The sequence below is a fragment of the Argiope bruennichi genome, chromosome 7, assembly GCF_947563725.1.
Source record: "Argiope bruennichi chromosome 7, qqArgBrue1.1, whole genome shotgun sequence".
In the NCBI taxonomy this organism is placed as follows: domain Eukaryota; kingdom Metazoa; phylum Arthropoda; class Arachnida; order Araneae; family Araneidae; genus Argiope; species Argiope bruennichi.
The window spans coordinates 32,784,229-32,806,513 of record NC_079157.1 but is presented as its reverse complement, the minus strand read 5'-3'; the positions used below and the strand labels follow the sequence as shown (position 1 = coordinate 32,806,513).

The 22,285-nt window shown below is 31.9% G+C and overlaps 1 protein-coding gene across 8 annotated transcripts in view; it reads right to left on the bottom strand.

The window, feature by feature from the left end:
• Window positions 1-443: 443 nt before the first annotated feature.
• Window positions 444-22,285, bottom strand: part of LOC129976143 (neuroligin-1-like) — a 66,820-nt gene continuing 44,978 nt past the window's right edge. For 3 of the 8 annotated variants that reach the window (XM_056089554.1, XM_056089557.1, XM_056089558.1), the window contains exons 7-11: window positions 13,034-13,299; window positions 9,474-9,630; window positions 4,714-4,845; window positions 2,742-2,877; window positions 444-1,394 (exon numbers count right to left, since the gene is read on the bottom strand). In XM_056089554.1, coding sequence (XP_055945529.1) covers window positions 1,034-1,394; window positions 2,742-2,877; window positions 4,714-4,845; window positions 9,474-9,630; window positions 13,034-13,299 — 1,052 coding nt within the window. In that variant the 3' untranslated portion in view covers window positions 444-1,033. Of the gene's footprint in view, window positions 1,395-2,741; window positions 2,878-4,713; window positions 4,872-9,473; window positions 9,631-13,033; window positions 13,316-22,285 lie in introns of those variants that run through there. The other 5 variants (XM_056089556.1, XM_056089555.1, XM_056089559.1 and 2 more) reach the window with 5 other exon arrangements.

The window sequence follows — 22,285 nt, the reverse complement described above, 5'->3', positions numbered from 1 at the left end:
AGTCAACACCTTTCTTACCTAAACACCGAATAAAATGATTGAACATCGTCATGATAATATGGAGACTATTTTCAAAAGTTGAATTCTAATGGCTAATGGGTTAAGTACAACTTTTCTGAATGACTTAAGTCTCGTCATGGAAATGGAAGTAACTCAAGCCCCCAGCATTTATGTACTCACGCAGGAATTAAGAATCAACCATTAAAGTGAGAGCTTCTCATCTTCATGTCATGTTCAACTAGGAATAACCCCTTATGTGTGAAAGAAGTCTGGCCATGAAAACGGAATAGCTCTATTCAATAGTAGGAGTATTAAGGTATGCATTAAGAAATCGAGAATCAACCACCATACCGAGAGCTTTTCATCCCATATCTGGGTTGTTTTTCTGTGATAAGGATTTGATTGAAAAGGCGTGCAAGTTGATTATAGAATAAATACGCTGAAAACTTTGAATATTTTAATTATGATCACACATCATTACAGGAACACGTAATTCATTGCATAGAAATTGGAAATGATGAGAATCACTTTGAAACAATGCAAATATACAATGCAAGCAAGAAACTTGAAAAGTCGATCTAGCAGACATCACAGGGTTTTGCATCCGAGTTGAAGAATTTGATTTTTGGAAATGGAAATCACACACACATATATACGTTAATATATCATAACTTCATAACAACAATCCATTTCCTTTCATGCTAGTTATAGTGCTTTTTTTTTGATGATTCAAGTCAGAGAGAGAAAATTTTAAAATATCACTACAACAAATTAGTAAGAATCTTAAAACAATTGCGAAAGTTCTAAAAAATTGTAGTAAAAGTTATATAAAATATTTTTACAAAGAGTAATGCGAGTATGGCTTTCATACGCACTTCTGGGATTTCATTGTTGAGCCATCAAAATCGGGATTTAACAGGATCATTTCGTTTTTGATTAACAGATGACTTGTTTGTTGACCAAGTTGTCACCGACAATTGTAAAGATAAATGTATATAAACAAGTGTTTCTTTTTTTTTTTCTCTTACATCTGTCAAACAGGTATTGGAATTTTCTTCATCACACCAAAATTCTTAAACATTTTACAAGAACACAGATGCAGGACCAGGATCAAAAGGATAATAGCTAACAGCCACCCAGCAAAAGTAAGGAGGTAAGTGAAGTTACATTCTTCAAACGGCACATTTTTGGTGTGGTTGGGCGAAATTAAAATAGGATATTCAGTAAAGAGAGGTACGAAGTGGTTCCAGAAGGTCATCCTTTCCGACTCGTAAGATCTGGCCACGAAAGGTTGCAGTCCCAAAGTTGCGAAACAATCTTCCTCTTCTGTGTACTGTCTCCAAGTGAAATTCTTCACCATGTTCTCCTCGTTCACGCCTCTTGGAGTTGGATTTCTGTAAATCAGTAAAAATTAAGATAAAGCATTTCATTAGTGATGTCATTGGATTTGAGAGAATAGCTGAAAGGAATATAGTTCACTTAAGTTTTTCAAATGTGTGTAAATGCAAAAAAAAAAAAAAAAAAAAAAAAAGTGAACATGTCAAATGCATTTTGAAGTTAACAATTACTATGAATTTGCTTGCTTTGTTTAAGACTATATATTGTTACAAATCTGTAATTTTGCTACCCGGCACGAATAGTGTCATCATGGGAAAACCCGTTAAAACCGTTGTGAGATCTGTCCTGTGCGTGCTGAGCTTGGCGACCATTTGGCGGCTTGGCGATGAATTTGGCGACAAAATGGATCACACTGGAAAGTTCGAGAAGTATCACGATCCATCCAGTAGGAACCGAGATACACCCAGAGACGTTCTGATTGATCTGAAGATTCTAGCCCTATATTCTCCGGAACTATAAAAGACGGGCACTCTGAAGCTGCGAGGAGGTCGTGTATGAGGGTAGTCGAAGTCGCCGACAAGTAAAAGATTTGAGAGGATTAGACAGCAAGCAAGCTGTTGAACTTGCGATTAAATGCGCTGCATTATTACGATTGATTGGCGGCATTTGTAGAAAAAAATTTTGTAACAATATTAAAAATAGCCAAATAGGCAGTAGATATTAGAATAGTTTGTCACTCATTACAGCAGCAAATGATATAATACTTTTATTCCTCTCAAGTTATCTAAACTTTCTTTAATTAACCATAATTATGAACTTCTGTATAAAAACCAAATCAAAGTGGAAATTTTTTACAAGTTATTGATATAATTGAGAAAAAGAGAAAATTTGTAGAACCTTTTAACAAGATAAATTATATAGAATGCCCATTCTAATTGCAGTCCAGTGCCTAATTCCTAAAAAGTTACAAAGAAGTGCATACTTCTAGTTGATAAATGTGATGAAAGTAATCTAATTCTTCGCTGGGATATGTTGCCCCATTTGATGTATTCGCCAGATGTTGATCCTTCAGATACTATTTGTTTCGCTCGATACAGAGAGCTGCTTCTGAAGAGATATTTAATTCCCAAGTAAATACAAAAAAAATTATTGCATCTAAACAAACAGACTTTTTCCTTCATGAAATTCGCTTGTTGCTATAAAGATGGGCAAATGTTATAGTTTCTGTAATGTCTGTGTTAAGGAATACATTGAATGGATTAATCCTTTATTTTTTTAAATCAACAACTTAAAAAGGGCGGAGTCATATTTATATACACAATAAATAATCAAAAATTATCAGTAATATCTTTTTTTAAAGTTACCATGGACATTCTTTCAAGACATATAAATATTTTACTCACCCATGTTTTGCAAAGTCCGTCCAAAGCTGGATCATAATATTAGAGACTTCTTTGTCTTCAGGCAGTCTCAGAGCATTGCTCAAATTCATGTGAGGAAACCCAAATATGTAGTAAAGCTCACTTTCGTGGTAAGAACCTGCAAATAGACTGTTCATTATTTATACATTGAAAGTTTGAAATGCTAAAAGAGATTCTAATTTCATTGATAATTATTTAAATATAATATTATTGGTGTTTCCTGCGGCAAAATTAAGGCGTAGGCAAATAAATAAATAAAATATGCAAAAAGCAATGAAATAGTAGATGAATCGACTCTATTTCATTGAATTCTATGAAATAGAGTCGATTCATCTACTGAACTATGAATGAGAAGAAAAAAAAATTAGAAACAAAAGTACTTGAATACTTGGCAATTTCGCATTTCCAACAATTGGTTGCATAAATTTCCTCATGATATTTCAAAAAGAATTCCGTGTTTTTATACATCAAAAAAGATATCTGAATAAATAAGGATAATTAAATTCAAATATCTGACAATTATAAAAATTAATTTGTTTTTAAATTTTATAACCCATTTCCAACATCTTTGTTTAACACCTTGAAGCCACAGATCGCATGAGCCGTACATTGATCCTGTGGCCTTGTGTTTTATATAGATATTATGCATATTGTAATGTTTAAAGATTTTAAAAACAAAATATTCTATTGTCTGTTATTATTATTTTGATTATGAAGTCAGAAGTTACGATTTTGCAATTTAGTAAATTTGCTTAGATTTCATGATGTAATATTAACTAGCGCAGTTGCTCCATGATGAAGCAATAAAAAAAATTGAAGGATTAATACAATGCAATACTGCTTGGGCATTTGCATTTTTTCAATTTATTTATAAAATTTCTTCAAATAATTTTATATTTATAAAGATGAAATATCGTAACCGATTTTTCACTCCGTTACTGGTGTTCCAGAGTTAAGAATATTCTTTAACATTTGTACATTTTTATCGAGAATATTTTATTTTAATATTTTCAGTACAAAAAAAACCAACAAAATTTTAATTAAATTTTGATGTAATGGAAAGTAGTGCTACCAGATGCGAATTTGAGAAAAATAATTTTATAATTCTGAAATATCTATAATATCGATTTATAAATTAATAACTAAAAAGTATAAAACCATCAAAATAATGAAACTTTTCCTTTTAATATCTTAATTTAACAATTTAGCATTATATTTATTCATTCAATCTATTTCGGATTTAAGCTGTTGTATATTTACCTGAAAGTGAAAAATCTTTCCAGTGTTTTTAAAAATACTTTTTTTTATTAATATATTGATTTTATTTCTTTCTCTCAATTTTTGTTTAACCCTTTCTAGGGCCGTGAGAAGTATGCTTCCCATCAAATTTATCAATCTTTGTATGAAATTATGTAGGTTGGCATCAGTTCTGACACATTTTTTTTAGTAAGTCAGAAACTTAGATGCTTCAGTTCTTTATCTCACCCAAAATGATGTGTCTTGGTTTGTCACTTAATTATTAATTAACCAAATTAATTAATTATTCAAATTAAATTTATCTAATAAGCTAAATGAATCCCTTTTCTTATTCTAATTTCAAGCCTAAAAATATTTTAACATAATATGACTAGAAAAAAATGGCCCTTTAGAGGGTCAAACTGATAGAATTACTTTTACAATGCTTTTAGAGCTCTTTTTATCTCTGAAAATTGTAAGCAAAAATTAATTAACAAACAAAATAATTATCTGCAGGATGTCCTTCCTTTTTTTTTTTTTTTTTTTTTTTTTTTTTTTTTTTGCAGATATCGCGTACAAATTTGGTCACTTTGAAGGAAAAATGTGAGATAATGATTTCAACGTTTTCTTAACAGTAATTGTATTTAGGAAAGTGAATTTATTTATCATGTATGAAATCAATGAACTTTATATTTCAAGTTTATAAGGTTTGTCTCACCTAATGTATTATTATTCTTCTCTCTATCTTTAGGGAACAAATACGAGCAGGCTGCTAATAAAACGGCATGGTTTGACTCCTTCGAGATACTTTTCAAATCCTGAATGCATGTTTCGACATAGATATTGAGAGCTGGAATCGTCAAAAATAAAGATATTCTAGAGAAAGTACATTTAAGCACATTTTGCTTCTCAAACTGATCACTGTGAGACAAAATATAATCGATTATTTATTCTTATAATTATTATTTTTTGTATTTTTATTTTTGTGAATTAGTTAAATCAAATTTTTCTCTTTTGAAGAACAAATTATAAATACACGGGCAGTCTAAAAAGTATAGGGGCTTGAATTTTCCTGCGTTCGGTAATGATGCTAGAGCGGCGCCACTGTGCACAGTGGAAGAAGACAGCTTAACGCTTAAATGCTTGATTCTTTTCTCCGTATTCGCGTATGCCAGTCACCACCTGCTGGCCGCTGAGTAAGGCGTTGTTAGAAGTGCTCATTGGATTTTTGATTTATCTCAAGATGACTGAAAGAGATAAGCAAAGACGAGATAAGCATCAAATTTTGGCAAAAGCTTGGTGATTCTCAAAGCGAAACAATTCGCAAGATTCAGCAAGTATTTGGATATGAGGGGGGGGGGGGGGGGGTAATACAAATGAAGGAGAGATTTAACCGACTCAAAAAATGGCCGCACATCGACAGAAACAATTGCGAATGCATTACGAATAAGCACTGGAAGGATAAACAATGAAAAAAAGGAATTATCAACAAGTTCTACACCGATTCAGAGATGCAGCTCGGCGCAAAAGACCAGACCTGGACGACGAAAAGTTGCATCATGACAGTGCTCCGTCTCATTCGTCACGCCTTATTCAGAATTTCTTGGCGAAACATAGAATTCCACTTGTCTCCTAACACCCCTATTTTCCAGATATAGATCCTTGTGACTTCTGGTTAATTCCAAAATTGAAGATGCTGCCGATTTTTCTACACCATTTAATAAAGTTATCTGTAGTGGTTATCTCTTTCGTCAGTAGTGCCTGGTAAACATCTTCGGCGACTCCTTTCATCAATTGAGACACTTTCCTCTTCTCTGGTTTGACTTGATGGCATAATCCCAACACGCTTTGGATGTATGACTGCGTGCTTTCACCAGATTTTTGAGCTCTATACTTTAGCTGGTCTTCTGTCTTCTTTACATAGTACTGTGTTTCCCCAAATGCCTCTGTTAACTTTGATTTGGAAACATCCCAGGAAGTCAATTTATCTTTATTATTTTCGAACCATTACTTGGCTGTGCCGTCCAGGAAAAATAACACATTTGCGAGACAAATCATGTCATCCCGTCTGTTAAATTTTGATACTCTGTCATATTCCTTCAGCCATTTGCTTGGGTCTTGTCCCACGTCTCCTTTAAATACAGATGGATTCCTGTATTCTTGCTGTGCTGGTGTCAGGATGACCGGTTTAGTTTCCTGTTCAACAGACATTTTCCTTGTTTTTCTGGGTGGTGGGTTATAAAGTCCAAATTCTGAGTCAAGGCCTTTAAGGCGATTGCTTCTGCGTAAATCCGTTTCCACGCTGAATGGAATCGTACCCGGCGCCTCCACCAAAGAATGTCACGTAGGTACTCTAGTGTGGAACTCAATGACACACACACACAAGAAGTAGATCTAAACCAATTTATTAACTCAACTCTGAGCTCAGAACACAGTGACTTACAGATCTTCTGCTTTTATACTAACAGGGAAAGTTACAGAATGCTTTTCTGGAAACAGTAAGAAAAGTCTAGAACACTTATCTGGTAAATTAAAGAAAGGTCCAGAATCTGCTTTCAATGCGGCAATATTATTATATATGGTAAAACAGTTTTATTTTTAAATCACCCGGATTATCTATTATAAAGTGCCATTTAAAATGGTGAAATTAGCAAACCAAAAATCATCCGAGGTGAAAAAAAGGCTTTGCCGGTGCACAAGATTTTCATATGCATTTTTAACAGCCGTCTTCGGATGAATTAGAGAACTTGATTTTTGAGATTTAATGTTTTTTATCTTCAGGTACATTACGACTATAATCAAAAAATGAATTGTCTGATAGCACCTATTTTATTTTGTTAAAAATGATATTGATTATTTTTATCTCTTCCCGACTTCTATCTGAAGTAAATCCTTTCAGAATACTATTTGTCTTCGAGGATTTTCGTTATATTTGTGTTTATAATATAAAAATTCGATATAAATAATTCGTTCACTATTTCCTCAAATTCTTTTCTCGCTTTCATTAAAAAAGGGACTGATAGGATCTGGCGACAATTATTTATTTATGACCTACGAAGTCAAAAATAACTAACTATACGATCATCATCAGGTTTATTAATAGAGAAATTCTTTTATGTTAATTAAATAAAAAATACAAAGTGGTTATAATTAAAGTTCAATTTTGAAATGGTCATAAAAAGAAAACTACTAGACCAAATGTTATAAAATTTAGTAATAGTTTAAATTAGGTCATGAGAATTTCTTTTTTCACCAAAAAAAAGTTCAAAAATTAAACACCAACTGAGAAATGGCGCTTTATGCAATATTGTTAAGCAAAATAGGACATGAAGACATCGGTTTGAAATGTGCTTAATCGTTTCTGAAACGTATTACAAAGCATGATCCATGTGACGTCCACCATTTTCTGAAAGCAATTTAAATCGCATTACTGCATTCTCAAAAGTAGTTCTTAACGTAGCAAGAGGAATGTTACGCACATGTCATTGTATCGCATCTTTCAGTTCCGCCAAATTGTTTAATTGTCACCACAAAAGTGCTTTTGAGATAACACACATTTAACATACTTTGTAACACGTTTGAGAAACGATTTAACCCATTTTAAAACAATGTCTTCATGTCCTATTTTGCTTAACAATATTGATACAGCGCCATTTCATACCTGGTGGTGAGTTTTTGAACTTTTTTTTTTGTCAGAAAAGAAATTCTTACGCCCTCCTTTAAATTATTACCTAGTTTGATAACATTTGGTCAAGTAGTTTCCCTTGTAAGATCATTTCAAAGTGAAACTTTAATTATAACCACTCTGTACTTTGTAACTGGAAGAGATGTCCTTAAATGATAAGAGGAAGAATGGATCCTACCACATTTATTATTGGATCAATTATTTTATATAGATTAAGTAAAACAAAAAAGCATGACGTCATGACATGGAGTAACATCACTTTTGTTTATCCTTTGCTAATACAAATTAGGGATAAACTAAGGTGATAGCAATAATAGTGGAAAATAAAGCAAAAGAGAATTGTATTTCCCACAGTTCGTACACAAGAGAAAAGTCGAGCAAACCCTAAAACCTGTTCACGAAATATGAAAAAGCAAAGAATAGATAAAGATCTACTAATTGATTGATAATTAGGTGTCAGCAGCCCCACCCAAAATCAATGATTTTGAACGATTATGTATGAACTATCCATATCTTCGCAAAAGTTGAAAAAGAAATGTTAATAGGTACCTTTTTTTTTAATCTTTTCATTTAGCAGTATCCAGAAAAAAAAGTTAATCTTCTCAAAGTTTCATGTTTCAATTTAATTGATTATCTCAATAAATAACTGTCAACTTTCATCATAAGTTAACTCCTTGACTCATGAATTTACTTAACTCCCTAATTAGATGACATATCCTATTTTTCAACATTTATTATTATTTTAATTTCTATAATAGTATAAAGGCATTTGAGATATTGAAGAGTTTTTAAGCGATTTCTTGCATTTTAAATTGCTTAGTACTATCACTTAACTACAGATTTAAACTTCAAAATTCAATAATTCGATCCGCGGGTCAGATTCATCATTTTATACGACGGGGTTAATGAGATTAACACCTTGACTAACTCGGAGGTCACCAGTGACTAAGCATCCATAAATAAATTATATCGTAAGAAATTCAGCGTGGTAATCAATGTGCTAATTTGCTGTAGTATTGAATCTGTGCTATTATAAAAATGTAATGAAATGTTAAATTAAAGTTTAACCATACAGAAGTTGTTAAATCTAGTAGTTTGACTTCTAAACTAATTGAAGCCTTTACTGTTATTGTTATTAATAGTAGTAATTTGCACAAAGGAATAGTTGAGATGGTATAGTCAACCATCTAACTCTCCGACCCACCAAGAAGGCACACGGATTTAAACCATAAAACTGAATGACCGGACCGCCGCAACAGCAACATTGGCGGGAACTGTGGTTGAGTCCTAAGGGCCGTCACCGGCCACGGTACAACCCTCCCCGAAGGAAGTACGTCCCGTCATCGATGGGAGGAGTCAGATCCCCCACCTATTTGTGTACCCTCCAGGGTGGCGAGATCCAACCACCATGCCGGAAGCATCTCATCCTCATTCAGAAGTACCCCCCGGGGGTTTAGTTAAGATGGTATAACAAGAATACGTTAAGAAAAAAACAAATATTATTTTAAAAAGATTGCGAATAATATTGGAACCTGCTAATGTAGACAAATAATCTGCACTTAACTATTACTTGTAAACATCAAAATTTAACTATCAATAGTTATCAAGTCATCAAAACTTAAGTAACAAAAAGATAAAAAAAAAAAGCCCAGACATCTGTGCATCATCCTAATAATTATCAAAATATTAAATTCACAACAATGAGTCATCCTTAAGGGATACACAACTTAATTTCAGGAAAAGAAACAAGAAATGGGTGGGATGTAGCAGCACATCTTCAATCTGCGACTCACCTACCCACGAATTTTTCGCACCTACATATTTGTTAGCGATAACGTCATCTGAGCTGGCGTAGTCAAATTCATACATGTAGACTGAAACAGACGGGTGAAGAGTCAGCAGATTCACCAGCTTTACGGAAGGGGCTTTCAGATCGATGTCGCTAATGATCTGAAAATAGAAAGGAAAAATACGCTCGAAAAAGCTTACATTTCATGCCACTTTATATATAAACAGATTATTTATCTCAAAAATAATTGATTTCTTTTTTTTTTCTTTTGTCTTTTCGTTTGTTATCTTACACGAAAATAAATGCTAAACGTTAAGAAAAAGGACTGGAAGTTGAATAAAATCACAGTGGTTAAATTTTAAAATTAATGTATTGTCGTAAGTGTGAAGATATACAGGGTGTCCCCAAAAAATGTATACACATTTTAGCAGCTGATAACTAAGTTATTTCTTCTTTCTTTACAAACTGAACCCATTGAACCGAGTGATGGCAGACAGACTTGAATTTGAAGAAAGGAAATTTATTCTAAAATGCTACTGGAAGTATGAAAATGCAGTAGAAGTGCAAAGAAAATTTAAGAGGGAGTTTAACAAAGAACCACCTACACGAATTACCATCACTCGAATTAGAGATAAGTTTGAAGCTGATGGAACTGTTCAGGACGTCCATAAACCTGCAACAGTTGTTCAACTGAGGGCAACCATTGAACATGAATGTACGAATATCCCAAGGGAATTGTTTCATCATGTGTGCTATTCCATCTCTTCGCGTTGTCAACAGTGTCTGGAGCAGAACGGACATCAGTTTGAGAACATGCGATAACAAGACAATAGAATGATATTTGTAGAATCTTTTACATGTTGAAAATTATTCGAATTATAATAAACCCCAAATTTACAATTATTTAAAGTGTGTATACATTTTTTTGGGACACCCTGTATATCTGTTTGTTTTTCCATTTTGAAAAAAATAAGAAGGGCAAATTTTTTTATGAAACTTTTTTAATGAACTTGATTTGCTTCATAATTATAAAGAAGGAATTTTGCAGTCAATTTTTCCATAGAGTACCTGATAATTTTGTTCATTTGTGTTTTCGATGACGAATGCATTACTTCAATAATTTTCAAAACTTTGTTACTAATTAATCCTTAATCCAATTAAATTTTCATTCCTTACCAAGGACGCCACATGGTAGTGAATTTGTGAGGCAACAGTTTTCAATATTAAAAAAGAGAAAATAATTAAAAGGAAAGATTCTGCCTTTTTATAAAATTTTCTATAATAAAAATGATTTTAAATAATCCTGTTCCCAAAACACGTGTAAAACTATTTAAAATGCAAGACATTGTTTTATAATAGTCATTAGAAGTGGCATTCGTTTTTTGAATCACTTATTTCTATAAAAACTAAAACAGCTCCCTCCCCTCTCCGCCGTACGCATATTATTCAATGTATATTCTAGGGTAGGAATTCCGAAACAGTTTCATTAAATAAACCAAACTGTCAAATTGAAAAGAAATCATATATTCGAAAGCATTAGAATTGTTATTAAAGCTATAAGGTGATCCGATTACCCAATGATTAACTTCTAGTGATGATGTCAAGACAAAACGATTTTGCAGTAGTCGCAAAAGCAACGAATGATCGCTTCCGAGTTTTCTTTATCAATGAATAAAAGAAAAGAATGCAGTAGAATAAAATGTGTAACAGAAATTTAATAGAACAGATTCCTCATAACACAGGTGCATGAGTAGCGGCATTAAAAATGGTATGTAAATTGACAGATAGATAAGCACGTAGAACTTCCTTTGAGCAATAAAACCACTAAAATGTTCCAAAAAAAAGTGGAGTGTGTACAGCTGATTTATTATTCGGAGCATTACACACTGTGCATGGTTTTATGAATATGGTTTTATCATGAATTTTTATTACAATAAGCGTAAACTGTATGCTTTACTTGATGTATCCTGTTTACTTATTTGATTCGATAATGATATATGAAATGATTCGATGATATTATTATTATTTGTGTTTAAAACTTCATGTTCTATTACAAAGATTATTTCTATTGACTTGTTTGATCACCTGTTTCGGATCACCCTGTACATTTGAATCTGGATGGACGTATTTTACGCTTCTTCCGATGTACTAATATTATATAAATTGGTAATCACAATGTTGTACAGTTTCACTAGTAATGAGAAAAATATTAGCTTTAAATTGTTTGAAGTGAAAAATAAAAATATCTATATTATATTTTTGAAAATTAATTCATCAACTATATATTGATTCAATTTATTAAGTAAGTTTTTTATAGATGTATTAAATGTTTTAATTAATAAAAATTAGGAAATTAACTTTAAATTTAAAAATAAAAATATTTCCTATAATACTTTGACTTCTGAGGCGTTTTGGGCCTTTAATTTTTTCATGCCTCTTAAATCTAATTTCTGTAACACCATAATGTTGGTCTGCAGTATCTTGTTAACTTAATAAGTTAACAAGATATTAGTTAAAGATATGCAATGTCAAACGTTTCCGGGAAAATTCCTGTTTTGATTGCTTAAAACCTAGCCGCACCTTTGCAACAGCATCTTTTTTCCTTGAAATTTCACTGGCGAACAATGATATTGCATGTATTTATAATGATTACGACTCTTAAATACCGCATGTAGAGTTCATATTTATCTTTCATTATTTAAAGAAATATGCTTCAAAATTAAAACAAATCCCCCTTTTTTTTAATTTATCAGCAGTTTAGGATCTTTATAAGATACTTCTACTCTACACGTTGTTGTATTAAATAGATAAGAGTTTTCTATATCGTTGGTAAATTTGAGAACTGCCGAAAATTACTTTTATTTTCCATAGATCAAAATGCAAAATATTGACTTTTCTTCTACAATAAATAATGATATTTTTTTAATAAATTAACAATTTTTTTAACAATGTATTTTATAACAAATTTATTTTATAAAAATTAAAATACGATCAATACAAATTACTTTAATTGATCGACTTTAAGATAACGAACTCCAAGAAAATTTAATATATGGAATTTATTTTCATGGAGGTAACGCAAATTCTCACAGATATTGTTCGTGCTGTTGCATATCAAGACCCAATGCATATATCAGAATGTAATCGGATCAGCCATTAACAGCAAAATATCAGCGAAATGATTAGTGGATTTATAGCTAGCTGTTAGGCATTACACACAGACTTCCTACCGCGCAAAAGCATCAGACAAATCATTGGCAACATATTTGGATATGTATGAAATACCTAATTCAAGTCACCAGACGCTTATCTGACATTTTATGCATTTTAGCAAATACTATAGTTGCATTAAAAAAATTTTTGTGACTTCCTGATTAGGATCTTTAAACACTTGTCACTTTTATTAGCATTTTAAAATTGCGTATGCGGTTACCTATTTATGAGGCAAGGAAGAAATTCATCACCTGCAGGAATCATTTACAGCATAAGTTTGACATTAAATTTTGAAACCAAATTGCAGTTTGATAAAATAAATCCATAATTATTATCTCTTCTGTGCCTTACCTTTCCAAGCGTCCTAATGTCAGGTAACACCGAAGAGTTGTTCTCGTAATAGGGCATGGTTCCGTTGCTCATCTTGTGTTGCTGTTGCCTTCTCTTCTTGTGATGTGACGTGGTCCCGTGCCTGTACACATATTCAGTGTACACCGCATGTAGCAGCACATCAGCCGCAATGCCAGACATGAAATCTTTGCGTACCAGGTGCAACAGATACTTTCTCAGGAGGTCCTTGGTGAATGGAATGGATGAGGGGTCCTTATCCTGGTAGGCTAAAAGAAGACAGGCCTACGACAATGAATATTCTATCAGCTGAACGAGAAGGAATTTAAAAAAACATAATTCTCAATTTTGAAAGATTCACTGAAGTCTCAACTAACAATATTAGTTATTTTTGTTAATTGCTTATTACAAATTGTTTATTGCAAAATTTGTTATCGTACAGATTAAGTCAAAAGTCATTGAACAGTATATCAGGCATGCGCAAATGAATCATTTTTATAAAGTAGCTTTCAGTCACAAACGCAATGAATGCCAATAAAAAATTTCATGCTAACATTTAATAACCAGGATAAGGACAACCACTGATTAGCAGTTGTTTCAAGACAACAGGTTATTGTAAATGTCTATTAGGATAGAATTTTTTTAAAAAAATTTCCAGAAATAGCCAAGAGAATTTGCCTTCATTCTTATTGACAGGGAAAGTCCTTTTTCGAACGATGATGTTGGTGCAGCATGACCAGATTGGATTCTCGTATCGTAAACTCTATCCTGTTTTGCAAATGGAGATACTACAATGCTGTTATGCTCCCAGTTGATGCATTGATCTTGGGTTCTTAGATTCACACAGATACTAGTTATTCAATGTCTATTGGTCACGCTATTATCAGTAATTAGTGCTGCCTTTATAAAGCAAATCAGTGCCCAAAAATCACCTTATGAAATCACCTGTTGCATGACTGTTACACAACCCTATTACTGGGTACTGTCTTTTGCATCCAGATATTCCTTTAAAAAAATATCTCTTTAGCGTATGCCTATCTGTCTGCAAGGTTTGTATAAGAATTTTTGACCCAGCATTCTGCATAACGACAACTGCCTTACTTTGAATGCTTGCATATTAATTTAAAAACTTACGCCGAAACATTTTGCCAATGTCCTATGGAAAGTGGGTACTTTCCTTGAATCTTATGTTTCTATTTTCCCTTTCAGATTTAAATTTTTTATTTGGTATGTTCTATGTTTTTTCCCCTTTCATTACAATTTCTCTTTTGTATCCGATAAATTTTGAATTAAAGAAGAAATAATGTAACTCTTTTTCATCTAGTAAAAGTTAGAGTAATTTAAAATCATTTCCTGTTAAAATGACATTCCATAATTGTTTAATCCCTCAGTTTATTGCTTTTTTTATTGAGTAGAAAAGCTATGATGAATTGAGCAAAATGAATAAAATAAGACCATTTAATTTAAATAAGACGTATTTTTAATTCGAAGTAAAAAATAAAAATTAACACAAATTTTATGTTTTTAAACTACTAACGATTTCACTAAGCAATGTGCATTTGTAAATTATAAGGTTATAAAAATGAAAAAGTACTTAGAATATATTATTTTAGTAAAAATAAGATTTAGAAATAAATGCATTCAAAATAATAATATATATCATGCAATATATAGTTATTTGGCAAATAAACAAATATTAATTTCTAAGCAAATAAAATTTGAAATCATTTTCTCGGATGTATTCTGAATATGTAACCTTCAGATTTATCTTATACTTTGTAATAAAACAGAAATCGTGTTTAAATATTGCTGAGAGATCAAAATAATAAAATAAATAGAAACAAGATATAAGAAATGGGTTTTATGTTGTTATATATCAACAGTTATGTGTATTGATACTTTCCGATTTTTTTCGTTCAAAAACTGTATACAAGATTATAATAATGATAAGAGATGCATGATAAAAATAACGATATCTCTTTCTTTGAAGTTATCGACCCTCCCCTTAATATATCGATTAAAGATAGCAAAATAACTTATTGAACTTTGATTGAACTCGAGAAATCTTGTACTGATCCCCTAAAGTTTTCTTTATGAATATAAATTATAAATATCTCTGTTTAAATTCAAAGTGGAAAATTAATTTAACAAGTAAAAAGTGAAAAAATTTAATGTCGGCAAACCGGACAGAGAAGACAGATTCTTTTATTTAGAAATATAAGGAAAAGAAAATATTTTACTCTTCTGTCATTTCCTCTTTTAATTTTACAAGAGTTTACAATCTCGGTGGTAATTTTACCCTCTAGTTAGAATTCAGTCAAAATTGCCAGTTAGAATTCAGTCAAAATTGTTCTGATTATCTTGTTCACAAAATAACATTAAGAATTTCGTTTTCTCACCAGACCTCTCCGGTCTTACACCCAAATGGACATGCGCGTTTAGTGAGAATGCTAAATAAACAATAATAAAAAAATGGAATGGGTATTTCATTAAATTAGGAATAGTTTTGGTTTTTAGCAACGATAATCGGCCAAACTGCGTAGAACATTTTCGCTAAGTGTTGTTATGAGAACCATTGCGATAGATAAAATCCTATAAGAAATCGAGCACAATAAAAGGAAAAAATTTTAGAAAAAAAACGAAAAACAGTAGAATAAAAGCGCCTAAGAAATTCAGTAGAATAAAAATAAATTTGGGGTAGCATTTAATTCGGTTATCTGACTGTGTCTTCTCGTTTTCCCAGTTCACCTCTCATCAGAATTACGCTGTCGACATATGGTTCGAAAGTATAAAAATGCAACCAAATATTAGATCTTTCTCCGATCTCTTTGCTACAAGTCGATGTTCACCTGAAGATACTGATTTTCTCTGATTTCAATTTTTCACGGCATCAAATATATGCTTTGCCTACATTGTGTTTTAAAAGTAATATCTGGGGCATTTGTATTATTGTATTATTGTATTTATTGTATTTTAATTAAGGGTATGTTATCCAGAGAGTAAGTATAACTCCAAGCTGAATTCTTAGATGATAATCCAATTCAAATGGGTATGAAATGGTGGGAGGAGTTTAAATTTTTTATTTCAACCGATAATTCTTAAATTATTAGCTAAATTAGGTGAATAATTGCATCATCATAATAAAACATTTTGTGCTAAAATTATTTTATAGTCACCAAACCTTAGAATTTAAGAGTCGATAACCCAACTCATAGATAAAAAATATGCATTTAAGCTTTCTTGTTTTTAGCTCCTCGAATGGCTCCTAGATCCCTCCTAGGATCGCTTCATATTAGAGTCTAAGCTTCGAGGTTCGATTTCTCTGAACATCGAAGGTCCGTATTGTGAAAGAGAAATATATTTGCATTTAATCCAAATATAAAAAAAAATCTAACATATTCTTCTGGCTTTTTTTTTTTTTTTTTTTTTTTTGTAATTACGGCCAGTCACCCCGTTACCACAGAATATGCCGTATAAATAGGGATTATTGTGACTGGCTGTTATGCTCATTAATTGTCCAACTTCTGTATAAGATTTAGTTTAGTTATATTAACGTCCCGTTACAAAGCTACACTAGGGCTATTTTGGGACGGACCTCGTAATTTTGAACCGCGGTCAGATGACGAGGACGACACCTGAGTTGGCACACCCCTCTCCACACCAGCGGGAAGACATTTGGCATGACGGATTTAACGTGCAACAGACGCCCTTACAAGACGGTTCTTCGGTGGAATCGGGTCTCGAGCTTGAAACCCTACGAATCACACGCCGAGACCTTACCACCAGGCCACCGCTGCTTCGTGGGTACGAAAACAACGACCAACAAAAGTTCAAGAAAAGAGTCTTCAAACTGTTGGTAAAAGGCTAAAAATCTTTACCATCATTTCTTCTAATATTTTTAAATTTACAGGGAATTGTAATATTTTAGTTAAATTTACTCCTCATTATGAATTGTCCTCTAATTTCTTTGTACTTGACACATTCTGTTATTTAGTGCTGAACTGAGCCTTTTCCCCCACATATACCAGCTTGCAAGCAAAGATTTTTTGAAACAATTATTTTTGTAAAGTTATTCATGTTTCATTTATAAAAAAAATAGCAAATTGAGAAAATTCGCTTAATAGCATCTGGAAATGTTAGAGATTTAAATCGCTGAATGACAAAAAAAATTTTTTTTGTCATTCTCTCAATGATAATAATTCTTCAATAATGATTCAATAATAATTCAATAATGATTCTTCAATAATGGTTATTGAAATTTGAAAAGAAAATTCTGAAAAATATTTTTTTAATCTTATGTGTGATCTCAATATACAATAGATGAGAATTTTTTATAATGTCAAAGAAAAAGAAATGTTCAGAGTAAACAAGCAGGTTTCTTTAAATAAATTTCTATAAATTTTGAATTCTCTTTTATTTTAATTGAAATATTTCAGCCCTTCATTTGAATTTACGGCATAGTTACACTGAAATGCTGAACTGCATATTATAGTATCGTTACATGATTTAATTATAAATTGGTCAGAAATTTTTTTATTCAAATGTTTGATTCCCGGTAGTATAAAAAATGAAACTTGAGAGGGAAACCAATGAAGTTATTTTCCCTTCAGTTGTAAGAAATGTAATGCATTAAATATGAAAGTAAGAATTTCATGCATTATTTTACCAATGCATGGATTATATCTTATATTTTGAGATCATGATAAAGGTAGATAGAGAATATCACAAGAGTGAAAATTATTTATTTGCGATAATAAATTGAATGCATTGTGATTTTATCATTAATCTGCTCTTAATGGATACAACTTTAAAGCAGAACCGTAAGTATAACAACACAGTGAACGTGAAACATTATTTTTTTAAATCTCACAATATGATGTTATCCATGGCCGAGATAGCCTGGTTGGTAGAGTGCTGGATTCGCGTCCCTTGGGTTGCAAATTCGAACCCCGTCGGCCGAAGACTCTCCGTGTGGGGGGTGGTTGGCGCACGTATATATCTGTCTTGGTCACAAAGCCCTCCGTGTCAAGAGTAATGCCACTAGGGGAACTGGATCAGGGGCGATCGTTCCCTGATTCAGGTCTAAATTACGATTTGTGAATGAAATGCATGAATGAAGTCCGCCGAGTAAAAAGGGTTATGACGTGTGTGTGGCTAAGTCGTACTCTTGGCCCTATATGGCGCTATGAAAAAACAAGAGACGCACTCTTGGCTTAAAATAACGGATTTCTAAAGTCAGTGATGGGTTTAAGTCAGTCAGTCCCCATTAGAACCAACAACATATAATGTTTTCCAGTTTCTTGCTATTAAATTTACTTCTGACTAAACTCATTTGTTAATTTGTAACCTAACACTCTACAGTTTATCAGTAATGTCATAACATATAATTTACAACTCAACTAATTTCAAAGAGATGAATGGTTGGAGCTATCTATGACTAAAGAGGGCGCTATTATTTTTGTTTTACGAAACAGATTTGTAGTTCTTGACATGCATAGTATTATTAAAAAGAAAAGAATCTCTCTGTTCGTATAGAGGTGAACTACAATAATGGTAGGGAGAAATCATAACAATACATATCTATAACCTCAAATAATGCATAAGCTAATGCATTTCTATAACCCTACTAAACTTTTTCAAACGCTTCTTTTTTTGTAATCTGAATATATAATTCATTATTATATCTTTTATTTTCAGTTACTGCCATGTTTTCAAAATTAATGCATAGAGTATGCATACTTCGGTTACTATTTTTCAACAAATAGTGCTATTAAGTCAATTAATGGATTGCCCTTTCTTCGAGAAAATTCATTTAATTACAAAGTCAAAATCATGGCTTCTTTTCTTTTTTATAATTTAATAAAAGAGACAAAACTTGTAATTAAAACAATTTTAACAATAGAAAGCAAAATTCATGATTATATTACTGCTACTAAAATATTTCATAATTATTTTAAAATGAAGAATCAAAAAGAAAAAAAAAAGAGAGATTTTATTCAGAATGTTCAATTACATATATAATTGCATTAGATATAATATTTGCGTATCTTCGCAATAACTGACTAAGAGAGAAAAATGCAAAGGATAAAAGAGTTAAATTTGTGCACACTACCAAAAATTTAATTACATTATATTGAAACTAGGACGAAATTAAAACGAATGGCTTTTCAGCTCAAAATAATAATAAAATTAAAATGAAATCTACGATCGCCAATTTCAAGTTATCATATGAGAATATTATTATTTTTAAGTCATTATTTGTCTTAATTAATTTAAGTCATTAACTAGTTTAAACCGGTTTGAAACAATCACGAGACTTCTCTATCAGTTCTATCCCCTCCTCTCTCTTTATATATAATTTTTTTAAATTTTCATTTTCAATTTTTCAAGTTGGCGTACAAAGTTTTGGAGCTCGACCGATTTTGAGATGAAATAACAGCTATGATGTCACAGTTCTACGTCAACCTTTTAAAAACGCATCTGCTGTCAAAGAAGCATGCGTAATAATAAAGCAATACTGGTAAAAGCAGGTCAATCTTTTAAAAACGCATCTGCTTTCAAAGAAGCATATGTAATAATAATGCAATACTGGTAAAAACAGGTAAAAAAATATATGCGATTAAAACATGGTGGTGAAAATTGCCAGTTATGCTTTATTCATTGTCCACGCAATTTCGAGCTTCAATATTCATTGCCTACGCAATTTCGAGCTTCAAAAACCCCTAACCAAAACAACATCATGTTCTCACATGATAATATCTGTACACAACGTAAAAGACCACTTATCTAAGAAAATCTGGGTGGAGGAATGGCCTTCTAGAAGCTGCTGTGACAACAGCCCAACCTTAAATATTGGGAAAATTACAAACTGACGATCTTCTTTTCTCTTTTCTTCCTCTATCTACATTGTTTCTCTTGATATTTTATTTTTTCATATACAAAATATACAAAGAGAAAGTACTGCAATCGTCAAAAAATTCGAATTCGATCTTTTAAAGAATCGCCAGTTTTGGATTTATCTTTCTGAGTCCGAAAAACGCATTCTTCGAATTTGTCTAAGCACGATAACTCTAAAAACGCTTTGAGTTAGACAGATAAAATTTATAATGTGATCTTTACATCAGTTTTCAGATTTCTATAAAATTTTCTACGAAATCCGTTTATTGGAAGTGTGGTTATTCCAATACGAGCGGACACAATAACTACAAAATGTAAAAAGTTAGATAGATAGTTCACAGATCAGCATTAAAAGTTTAAATTTATATCAAATTTGAACACATATGTCATGGAGCTGATCCTCTGTCTGTTTGTACTTTCGCATGCGTATAACTTACATAAATGAAACACAAATGAATGAATAAAATTTACGCAAAAATTTATGTAAATGAAATTTGGCATACAATGTTAAGATCTACAATTTTATTAATCTTTGATTCAAATCCGGCAACGTGTTGACTTTCTGTCGATCTGTGCAATTGCATGCAAGTAAATGCTATAATATAATAATAAGTATACGATTTTTTTAAAAAAATTGTATTTCTGTGCCAAGTTTTGGTCTCAGTCTGAAGAATAAAAAAATCATCCTAAACACATATGTATTTTTGTCTATTAAACTACGAAGCACAAAGCTCTCATGGACAAGACTTTGAAAGTTAAAATCGGAGAGCTCGTGGTGTTTATGGCCTTGTCCAAGATCACCAATTTTCTTCGGGGGAAAGGGGGGAAACACTTTTATTAAAGAGTATGCAAGAAAGTTTAGGCAAAACTATCCCTTCTAGTTTTTGTTTTACTTTAATATTCAACAAAGAAAATACTTCCGTCTTCATCCGTGAAGCCCTAAAATGTTTTTCTTTATACCTCTAAATATTAAATCATTCTTTATATCTTTTTGTTCGCCTAAAACTTTAACAGAACAGAACAAAATAAACTTATTTTGGAAGCGGTGTCTTTCGTTTATTGAGAACCAGATTAATAAATCAAACGCCGAAATAATGGATCATATGCTTTTGTGAAAATGGCTTGTTAATAGTAGACAATTCCAATAGATTTTTTTTAAAATGATAATCAAAGCTTATTTCTATTAAAATGCGAAATTTTATTTTGTTAAAATGAGAAAAAAAATCCAATGTCTTACACTGAATTTATGAATTTTTGTTTTATAAAAGTTAACTGTAACTTTTACTTCCACCTTGCAAAAAAAAAAAAGTTGTAACCCTCAAAGTATCCAGCTTTGATATTTTGAAAAATCTGCATGCCCTTTTCAAGGATCTTCCTGATTGTAAACCACCGACAGTGGTCACCACAAAACATTCTCGCTTACTCCCTAATGAACTTTATCATGTCAGAGAAATGCTACATAGCATTGGGGAACAATATTTCCAAAATATTAACTTTTAGCTTGAATTTAACATTTTCATTAGATCTATCATGTCATTCTTGGTAATTTATTTGGCGATTAGCCCTAGCATGTGTTAATAGTATCCAAAAATCAAATTTGTGTTTTAGATACGTTTTCCTCAATCGATTGTAACAAAAATTTGACACAAATCTGCACTTGTAGTCACAAAATTAGATACAAATTTTGATATATTAAAATCATTGAGTTTTTGAATTATCGCACTTTCTTATTTCTGAACGTACAGACCCACAGACAGTCAACCCGTAGTTGAACTTGGCACAAAATTTGAAATATGTCTTTAACTATAGATTTTAAATCTGTGTATATAATTTTATCTATCTAGCTCTCTTTGTTTTGTAATTATCATGTTAATTTATATTCTAACAACCGGACTTTCTCTGATCAGATTTTACACAAAATTTGATAGAAATCCACAAATTTGATGCAAAGACTGTATACCAAAATTTATCCATCTGGCTACAATAGTTTTTGAGTTATCTTTGTCAAAGACAGAGAGTCATTTTTTTCAAAAATGTGTTTTTCGAACTCATGGCGATCTAAAACGTGAAGATTAGTAAAGTCTCGAGTCTGAATTTTTTGATGATATTGTAATGAAAGCTTATAAGTCAGATAACAGCTACGCTACACGAGCAATTGCTTTTGTCTTGTTACTTGGCTGGGAACCACAAGGTCCCAGGTTCTACTCGCTCATTCCAATCCGCTACATTGGTGACCCGGACCATGAACCTTCAACCTTCGTAAAGCTGTTGTGGCGCCATCTACCCATAGCAAACCAAAGTCGTCAGACTCATTTGACGCAGCAACACAAAGCCGTCAGATTCACTTGGTGCATCAGC